The sequence below is a fragment of the Limanda limanda genome, chromosome 19 (assembly GCF_963576545.1).
Source record: "Limanda limanda chromosome 19, fLimLim1.1, whole genome shotgun sequence".
Lineage (NCBI taxonomy): Eukaryota > Metazoa > Chordata > Actinopteri > Pleuronectiformes > Pleuronectidae > Limanda > Limanda limanda.
The window spans coordinates 7,284,559-7,294,066 of record NC_083654.1 but is presented as its reverse complement, the minus strand read 5'-3'; the positions used below and the strand labels follow the sequence as shown (position 1 = coordinate 7,294,066).

The following is a 9,508-nucleotide window of genomic DNA, read 5'->3' as shown; positions in this document are numbered from 1 at the left end:
TTTTCATGTGTTGCTGCAGATTATTTATTGTTCATTTGCACCCTTTGTCCAATGAATACATTATATGTATACGTTTAACAATGTCAAATATTTGTCATTCATTTTTTACAGTTTCTACATCTTTCAATTTGTGCATCTAAATAACAGTCTATTTATTTATTCTTACAATTCTTTTTTCCAAAACCTAATTTCTGCCATTGTTACACTGATATATTTCGAACATCATCTCAACTCTTGAGAGAACAAATGCAAAAGGCTGCTTAGGGAATCCAAACTTGAACTTTACAAACAGAAGCAGCTTTCAAAAGTGAGTATGTTTCAGATGTCTTTGAGTGTGTCTTGGCCCTTGGGGTTCTCCAGCCAGTGAGGGGGCCAGCTGGCTTTAATGCCAGGTCTCTCCTTCAGCAGAGCGTAATACTGTCCGAGCTGAGGGTAGCTCTCTGCAGATAACCTGGAAAACAGCAGGCAGGGAGACATTTAGTGGTTCACGGGTCACGACTTCAGGACGATGCGACGGGCCTTTCTACTCAAACTCACCCGAATCTGAAAAGTGTGGCCACAGTTGGAAAAACGGTCACATCAGCCAGTGAGAAAGACGGTCCTGCCAGATGCTTGCCATGCTTCAAAGAGAGATATGAACATGTTAATGTTTGCCAACTGTGTGTGTGTGTTTGTGTTGCTACTGAACATGCAGTACCTTCTGCAGGTAACCCTCCCAGAGTTTGAGTTCAGTTGCCAGCGCCTCTTTGTTTCTCTTGAGAGCTGAGTCATGCCGTTCGTCCTCAGGGACAAACCAGTCATAGTAGATAACGGCATCTAAAACAAATAGATGAGAAAATAAAAACCCAGTTGGGGTTTGACAAGATTATATCCACAGTATCAAACCTTTATTAAAACATAGGATTTTTAAACATGAATAAACTGTTATGATTAGGGATGCACCAATCCGATATTTGTATCGGGATCGGTACCGATATTGAAGAAATTTCTAGATCGGGTATCGGTGACAATGGGCCGATCCATATCGGCTGATCTATTCAGTGTAATTCTATGCTGTGCGCTGTGAGTGACGTCATACGCAAGCAACACGTCGTGCGGAGCCGACAGTGTCCGGCGCCTCTCCCCTGGTTCCCGGTGCGAGCCGAGCCGCCTCCACCGGGGCCGCGGTGCTCCCCGGAGCCGGGCTGCCGGCTCCCGCTCCGGGTCCCGCTCCCGGTCCGGCTCCCGGTCCCGCTCCCGGTCCGGATCTCCCGCCCTGCTCAGTTTGAACGGGACCGGCGGAGCTGCAAAGTTGGTGAACTCGCCCGCGGGTGACTTAGAACTGGTGCGGACCAGGGGAAACCGACTGTTTAATTAGTATCGGTATCGGATCGGTATCGGCCGATACTAAACCTCAGATATCGGTATCGGAGGTGAAAAAAGCGGATCGGTGCATCCCTAGTTATGATGAGGCTGAAGTTATTTTTTTCATTGTTTTATCTTTCTACATGTTTGTTTGCTTGTTTATTTGATCGCATGATAAGCAAAAAATACAAAGCTGATTTCAGCACACTTGGTGGAGGGATGGGACCTGGGCCTGGAGCGAGCCCATTCAATTTTAGATTGAGGGGATACATGTAGTTGAGAGTAAAATTTATATTTCTTTAAATATATTTTCTTTTATATTTCTACAATAAGAACTAGAGAATCATGAGTAGTAGCCTCACTAATTCCCTTTTGGTGACTTTAGTTTCTAATATATTTATCAAATAGGACTAGATAGTGCATTTATTTGGCACTAATTTCAGCAGTGGATTTATTACCATCTGATCCTCAGTATTTATAGCAGTACGACAGTCATGTGGATCTGACTAATAATAACCTGGAGGGCCCATGGTCGTCATAAGAAAGTCACACAGTGCAACAGTGAGGCTCATTGAGTGTTTTTTTTTAACAGTTTAGCTCTTTGCAAAGAAAAATAAGTGATTTGTGTTTTTTTTTTTCATTTTGTAAAAGAAATTAAAATAAATTCGTCAATGTAGAGAGCAAAGGAGGTAGCACACATTGATCAACATTTTTTGTGTATATATAAATTCACACTTGAGATAAGCCAAAATGTCTTCTGGATTTAAAACACCTACGAAAAGCATCACTGTTTGTGTTTTGCATGGAGAAACAAAGAAACTACTCTGACTGTAAACAGAGCACAAGGAATGAAAGCCCTAGTCTTGGCTCAGATATCCATTGTCTATTGTCGGGCTCAGAAATCACCTGATCAACCCGTCAAGTTCTGTTCGGCTCCGATTGCTTGACCCATCTTTTCCTAACCCTCATCCACCAGCCTCTCTATTTAACCATCATAGGTACTGGCTTGGGGAGCCCGTTACCAGCTCAAATTGATTGATGCCTGACTCTCTGAACCAATCAGACACATTTTCACCTCTAACCACTCATCTTTCCTCAACATCCAATTCTACATTTAAATTAGATGTAGTTGTGGGGTGTGTCCTTGCGTGTGTGCCTGTGTAGTAATGGTGAGCCAATAGGTCAGCTTCGGTTTGTGTTGCTTGGGGGTCGCCCAACAGTTAAGGGTCCCCCCCCCCCCCGACTAATTTAGTTATTTGTATTGGTCTTACTAAGTTTGTCGTAGAGCGTCAGACCCTCAAACATGCGTTGGTACATCAGAGCTTGTTCCGCAGGGCTGTCTGGGATCAGCTGGTTTCCCTGGGACTTGAACTGACTCTGTCATTAGGAGAGAAAAAACAAACACACACACACACACACACACACACACACGCACACACACACACGCACACGCACACGCACATACATCTGAGGCAATATGAATGAAACATCAGTCCCCTCAACCATTACTGTCAACAAAGGTTTTTGACTCCATATTGTACTGTGCATTCCTCAAGCACGCAAGAAAAAGGGACTTGTTCTAAAAAAAACAATAATAAAATATTTGTTAATAAGTCAAACAAATGTTGTTTAAAGTCATGGATTGACATGACACTGGAAGGCAGAGAGGACACATGAATAAATTAAAGCTACTCAAGTCTGGACAATCCCAGAGAAGAAAAGTGAAGAAATATAGTGACAGAAGATATGGACAAGGTCGAAATTATTCTGAGAATTGAAAGGAACAGTTTAGCATGGTTGTTTTAAGGGTAAATGTATGTAAATGCTGTCGGCTGCTCTCTTCCACTTCTACTCTAAATAGTGGGTTTGCTTATTGTGTCCAACACAGGATAACTGTTTTCTTACACAAGCACACCTTTATTCAGGCGATGGACTGGTTCACTCACCTCCAGGTAAAAACCGGCTGCATAGGAGTCATTCACAACGTTGTCTCCATGTTTGAAAGAGGGGAGCTGAGGGAGGAACAGAAGTTGGCAACATTAATCCAGTGTCAATGCTACTGGGAGCTAATTAACACAACCGGCTGAGCTGCCTCACACAAGTGCTCATGGGAACAAAAACATGTTCAGCTAGCTGCGTGGGGAAATGTAACATGGGGGTTGTTTTCAAGGCAGAGAAACTGGGAGGAAAACTCTTAAATAAAGACCATCACTCAGCAATCTGAGAAATTATATTCAAGTTTCAGTCAGTTTAAGTTTATCTTGCTAGCTCTCACGCTAAATAGCTGGACAATCGTGATTTAATAACGGGGATTTAATAAAGTCATAACGGAGTTTAATGACTTAAGAAGACTTCGGGCATTATAACGGTTCATGTACTGTAGTTACGAATTTACATACAAGTTCATCTTCTTCTGAAACTTGTCAATAGATTTAAAATATTTAATGGGTTTATTATGGTTCTATTTACGTTCAGATTTAACGCAGGAAAGTCACTGATGTTTATTTCAACGTGTCCACTAGCAGCTGGTTGTTCTGTTATAGCTCCACCAGGCTCCTACCTGACCCCGGGGGTTTATATCCAACACTTCTTGGGACTTGTGCTCCTTTTTGTCGAAGGAGAGCAGTTTGTGGTTGTAGCCCTGCAGGTTCTTCTCCTCCAGGAGGATCATCACCCTCCAGCAGGGACAGGATCCGGAACCCCACAGCAGAGTCATGTCCTTGGCCATGGTTTCGAGATGTCGAGCCGGAGAACTGGAGCTTCGCTGTCACTGTTGCTGGATTCGCGCAGGGAGTAACGCACAAGAAGAAGAAGAAGAAGAAGAAGAGATCTGCTGTTGTTCTTCCCTCAATTCATGAGAATCCAAGCTGTGGTTGAAGTGCATACTGCCACCTCCTGTCCGGAAGAAGAAACTACAACTTGAACTGGAATAACTGTATAAAATTGGTTGAATGTCGACATAAATCTTTCCAGACTCATATGAGGTCACCGTGACCTTTAACCTATGAAATCTAATCAGTTATATCTGAGTCCAAGTGACAACTGGTCAAATACGTGAGAAAATTTCCCAAAGACAGATTTGAGACATCTTGTCGAACATCGTTTTGTGAAACCACCGCGACCTTGACCTGTGACCCTTGACCACTCAAACCTAATTAGTAAATCCGCGAGTCTGCATTAACGTTTTTAAAGTATTCTCCTAAGGCGTTACATTTTGTTGCATTCACCTTGACCCTTGACAAACACATTCTTATCAGTTAATCCGTGAATCCAAGTAAATGTTTGTACCAAATTTGGAGAAATTGCTTCGAGGCGTTCTCGAGAAATTTTCCAAAGAACGGACCACACAACCTGAAAACACAAACCTCCGGCCATGGCCATCACAGATAAAGGGGCTTAAAAAAATGAAAGCACAACTTAATTTCTTTATTTTAATGTTGAACAAACATGCAATAAAAACGATGAAGATTTTGTGCCGTGTGCTTCACAGGTCCTTCAGGATGTCATAACCCTGCGGGATGGCCACCCAGTGAGGGGGCCAGCTGGTTTTAATGCTGGGTCTGTCCTTCAGCAGGCTGTAATATTTGGCCAGTTTGGGGAAACGTCCAACAGACAGCCTGAAGGACAGAACACAAGGTTACTGAGAAATCAAAAAAGGCAGGCGTGGCTCACTCATTCTTCCAGACAGAACTGAACTCACTCACGTACCCGAACCGGAAAGCATAAGCAATATTTGGAAAGACGATCACATCAGCCAGCGAGAAGCCCCCGGCCAGGTATGAGCCCGCAGCCACCTTGATGCAGAGGACACTGCTGTCAGTACAAGTGTGTGTGTATGTGTGTGTTTGCGCTGTGTGTACACTACCGTCTGCAGGTAACCCTCCCAGAGTTGGAGTTCAGCTGTCAGAGCCTCTCTGTGTCTGGTCACAGCAGAATCATGTCGCTCCTCTTCAGGGACGATCGACTCGTAGTAGACGACTGAGTCTAAGACAGGGCAATGTGAACATCATTGTAGAGTGGGTACTTTTCTAACTTTTAGTGTGTTGGTGCAATTGTGTGTGTGTCTGAGTGTGTATCTTACTGAGTTTCTCGGTGAGGGTGAGACCCTCCATCATGCGTTGGTACATCCGAGCTTGTTCTGCAGGACTGTCAGGGATCAACTTGTGGCCCTGAGACTTAAACTGATTCTATAACAGCAGAGATATTTGAAAAATCTAAATAAAGATCATCGATAACATGCACAGTATTAAACATTCCATATTTAGTTTTTAAACTTTACCTCCAGGTATAAACACACAGCACTGGACTCATTGAGGATGTTGTCTCCGTGTTTGAAGGTGGGGAGCTGGCAGAATCAAATAAGGTTTAAGATTATTCATCACGCAGAGCAATTTGCTTTGCTTGGAATATGTGCAGCATGGTCAGTTATATAATATAATAACAACACATTTTAAAATGTTTCTTTGTCAGACACTTAATGTTCAAACGAGAACGACAGATCTCCCCTATGAGGCCCAACAGATTTTTATTGGATCTGCATCACAGCCATCTGTCCCTTTAACATCTTTTTCATCAAGATCCATCAATTATTATCTTGAAAATCAATGAAAAAGTTGTAAAATGTCCTGTCTCGCAAAGTTAAAGATAGTGACAAAATTCCCTGGATCCGCCCCATGATCAATATCTTCCTCCAGTCAACCCCACACTTCCAAAAAATGTCATGGAAAACACTTGATTAGTTTTTGCAAAATCCTTCTTACAATTAAATCAACTAACTAGAGCAGGTGAAACGAAAACATAACCAGCTTATTGGAGGAGGTAAAAAGTATAATATTGGCGATCTGAAATGTATCTTCTATCCAGCGGGCATCCTGTTTTTGTACTTCTAATCATCATGTGCATGCTACGCCGACCTGTCCTCTGGGGTTGATTTCCAGCACTTCCTGGGATTTGTGCTCTCCCCTCTCGAAGGACAGCACCTTGCGTTTGTAGCCGTGCAGCTTCTTCTCCTCCAGAGCGATCATCACCCTCCAGCAGGGAGGAGATCCGGCTCCCCACAGCAGAGTCATGGACTTGGCCATGGACACAATCACAGATAAACTCAGCAAAAAAACAAAACAACTACAGGTTGAAGCGAGCAGCAGGAGGGAGTGCGCTTTATGGCACCTCATCGATCCAAAGGTCGGCCCCTCCCACGTGGTCTCCTCAGTGCTCAAGGGCACAGAAGCGAAAGCAGTAAAGAAGAAAGACAGACACGTTGACTTTTTCATGTAAGAGTTTAGTGTTTTCTTTATTGCAGAATGTGTATACACAGCATGTCAAGTGAGATCGTCCTATGTTCAGCTCACTACAGTTTGATGCTGGGACTCGATGTGACCACAGTTCAAAAGCTTGATTTCCAAATTCCTCCACCCCTCTCCCTTTTTTTCGGGGAGCCACATATTTTTTATCAGTGACCCAAACTTTAATGTCTTTTTATCTTTGAATTACGATTCACAGAATAGCCTCTTCCTCTAACCTTTCTCTCGGGCTATAATACAAGTTTCTACAGGAAATTACAAAAATTATACAGAACAATAACCGCACTACACATGCACACAGTATCTGGCAGCTTGACAAGGGCATTTACACATTTTGTATGCAGAATTCTCTGCATTGTCCTTCAAATAGTTTATTAAAATCTTAAAAAATGTCCTCATCTTTTAGTCTTTTTACACTTTACAAACAGTTCCTCTGAGATAAAAACTTTTCCTTTTCCCTGTGTTTTGAAACAGTTGTTCATATCAGCACGAAAGACCGTTAATGCTGAGTAAGGTGCACGATGTCTGAGCTTTGCAAATAAATACGGAGAGAAACTTTGTCAACATAAAAAAAAAAAGGTTATTGTCGTCAACAGTGAAGCAGGAGGTGAATAAAATGAGAGGAGGAGATGGAGAAAAGGAACAGCTTTGTCCCTTTTACATGAAAGGCACACGTCAGATTTAAAACCTTTCACATTGCTGCCCATCCGCTTGTCAAAGGTGCAGCTGCAGAAACAAAACATTTAGCTTTCTCACAAAGGTTGATTCTTAGTAAGCCTCTTCGTCTGGGCCGATTGTTTGAAAGTGGATAAGAGAGTAAATGAAGCTTCTTCTGCACCCTGTTCATCTTTACAACCAAAATTCACAGCTTAAATAAATGAAACACCTCACAGCTGCAGAGACTTACAAGCAAAACTTATCCCTTTGGACTAATGCAACGTTTAAAATAAGGTCATATAAATAAAGTGTTTCAGCTCAGTGTCATTTTGATTTCCCTCTTCATATCTTCATTCATTATTTTCTCTTCACTTCCACTTCGTCCTCCGTGTGTCGCATTCAAAACACTATGGTGGCTGCAGCTTTCTCACTCAGACACATCAGATTAGCAGCTGTCAGACATCTAAAGGGGGCATGTAACCGGTGGAATACGACTGTTTGTAATGTGTGTCGAAGGCAGGCAGCTGACAGAGATGTGCCGCTATGTTTCCACAGCGATTAGGACGGTGGGGGGGAGGAGGACCACATTTTTGAGTCTGGAGAATCGGCTAATCCTAAAGCAAGAGCTTCTTCTGGCGTCAGGCCGTTCTTCAGAGTCCGCCTCACTGTGGGAAGAAAAGTAAAGAGACGATTAGCTACCACATGATCATTGGCTGCTGGTAATCTGGTGCTTTAGTCCAATACGATACTACATACTCAATACATACAGTGTGCTTATAAGTGCTACCAACAGGGAATCATATGTGAGAAATATCCATCTGGAACTCAGAATGTCTCCAGCAGAGGTCGACAAATGCTAAATTTTACTTCCTTAGGTATGTTAGCTGATGCTGCTACATCTGATAAGCACCAGGGTATAGAACACCACGTGCAGGAGTCACAGGTGAACAGTGGCAGGAAATCAGAGACACAGTTTTTCAACCTTGTGTGAGCATCTGTGTTTTTTGTCATCTTGCTAGCTTGGAAGTTCACAAGCTTGTTTTTCAGCAGTAAACTTGTCCTTTTGTAGTTGATTTTAAATACGACTTAATAAAGTATTAAAATGCAGCAGGAGATCTCATCTTTTATTTTGCACCAGTATACGTAGGGAAATGACTCCGGCGTTTTTGTTGTTCGGTGGCCACTTTACGCTGGATCCTACATTTCCCAAAATGCAATGTTTCCTTAGACCAAGTGTCTGCTTCTGTCAAATGTCATGACCGTGGCATCTTAATGCAGGCTTTCTTTTAAAACTTTAAAGATAACCCTGATGACAACATATAATAAATTCTACAGCTGACAGGTACACTATCCAGGATTAATGTTGCTAGAGTCGCTTCTTCTGTCACTGAACAACACTTGTTTACTTTTCATACTGATACAGTTTGATTATTATTTTGGAATAGGTTTATCACTCAGGTCTTACATGACTTGCGGTTTGCCCTGGATCTCCTCCTCTCTCTGGGCTGAGCTCTGGTTCCTGGACCCTGAGTGGCCGACCTCACGATGCGCTCCATGATCTCGTCTGCGGCGTCGTCTCCACAGATCTGAGTGTCCTCCACGACCGGAGTCCTCGGCAGCGAACTGCGACCTGAACCTAACAAGAAGAGAGGCATGAGGAGAAAATCAATTTAAAGATCTGTGCCTCTTGTTTTCCTGTGTGTTTATCTTTGTCATGCTGGAAGGAACTTCCTGTCACCCTCACCTCCTCCTCCTCCTCCTCCTCCTCCTCCTCCTCCACCCCCTCCTCGTGCAGGCCGTGACCTTGTCCGTGTGCGAAGCCCCGGTACCACGCTGCTCTCCTTGTCACTGCTGCTCAGGCTGGTTCTCAGCACCGCTTTCATGTTCTCGTGTTCTGCAGCATCCTCTGTGTGGCCGAGGCCCTGAGGCTGCTCGCTCTCCTGGCTGCCACTAGGGGCGCTGGTGCTGCTGCTAGATCCATGACGACCACACTGACAGGGAGGAACAGAATGAAAGAGAGTAAGAATTTGGCAGCTTTTATCAAAGGTATTTTTGGCTTTGACCTCACCATGCCAAACCTGAGACATCAAGGAACACATCCAAACTGTAAAGATTATAGTCTCAACTGTTTCTTATTGACTGATTCACTCAGATTTTAAGTGAAGAGGAAACTTTAACGTCTCTGGTAACAGTTACTGGATGCATGC

General features: G+C 43.3%; 3 protein-coding genes across 3 annotated transcripts in view; all 3 read right to left on the bottom strand.

The window, feature by feature from the left end:
- Nucleotides 1-4,169, bottom strand: LOC133025806 (glutathione S-transferase A-like). Its single transcript, XM_061092564.1, has 6 exons — nucleotides 3,905-4,169; nucleotides 3,291-3,356; nucleotides 2,616-2,721; nucleotides 698-816; nucleotides 538-620; nucleotides 1-451 (listed from the first exon to the last, which is right to left on the bottom strand). Exons 1-6 carry the CDS (start codon nucleotides 4,070-4,072, stop codon nucleotides 319-321), a joined length of 675 nt encoding a protein of 224 aa, XP_060948547.1. The 5' UTR covers nucleotides 4,073-4,169; the 3' UTR covers nucleotides 1-318.
- Nucleotides 4,170-4,828: 659 nt separating this feature from the next.
- On the bottom strand, nucleotides 4,829-6,425 carry LOC133026182 (glutathione S-transferase A-like). Its single transcript, XM_061093048.1, has 6 exons — nucleotides 6,258-6,425; nucleotides 5,624-5,689; nucleotides 5,426-5,531; nucleotides 5,210-5,328; nucleotides 5,053-5,138; nucleotides 4,829-4,961 (listed from the first exon to the last, which is right to left on the bottom strand). The coding sequence occupies exons 1-6, from the start codon at nucleotides 6,423-6,425 to the stop codon at nucleotides 4,829-4,831; spliced, it is 678 nt and encodes a 225-aa protein (XP_060949031.1).
- A 1,434-nt stretch (nucleotides 6,426-7,859) lies between these two features.
- The window catches only part of fhod3a (formin homology 2 domain containing 3a), a 54,253-nt gene continuing 52,604 nt past the window's right edge, over nucleotides 7,860-9,508 (bottom strand). Inside the window, 3 exon segments of the mRNA XM_061093321.1 lie at nucleotides 7,860-7,966; nucleotides 8,767-8,931; nucleotides 9,082-9,292. Coding sequence (XP_060949304.1) covers nucleotides 7,860-7,966; nucleotides 8,767-8,931; nucleotides 9,082-9,292 — 483 coding nt within the window.

Bases quoted from the DNA above. Each gene is read 5' to 3' on its own strand.
- LOC133025806 (XM_061092564.1), bottom strand. From the start codon at position 4,072: ATGGCCAAGGACATGACTCTGCTGTGGGGTTCCGGATCCTGTCCCTGC. The intron at 2,722-3,290 runs GTGAGTGAACCA...TCCTAATGACAG, and splicing joins CAGCCGGTTTTTACCTGGAG to AGTCAGTTCAAGTCCCAGGG. The intron at 621-697 runs GTACTGCATGTT...CTCTCTTTGAAG, and splicing joins GGGAGGGTTACCTGCAGAAG to CATGGCAAGCATCTGGCAGG.
- LOC133026182 (XM_061093048.1), bottom strand. From the start codon at position 6,425: ATGGCCAAGTCCATGACTCTGCTGTGGGGAGCCGGATCTCCTCCCTGC. The intron at 5,532-5,623 runs GTAAAGTTTAAA...CTGCTGTTATAG, and splicing joins CTGTGTGTTTATACCTGGAG to AATCAGTTTAAGTCTCAGGG. The intron at 5,139-5,209 runs GTAGTGTACACA...CTCTGCATCAAG, and splicing joins GGGAGGGTTACCTGCAGACG to GTGGCTGCGGGCTCATACCT.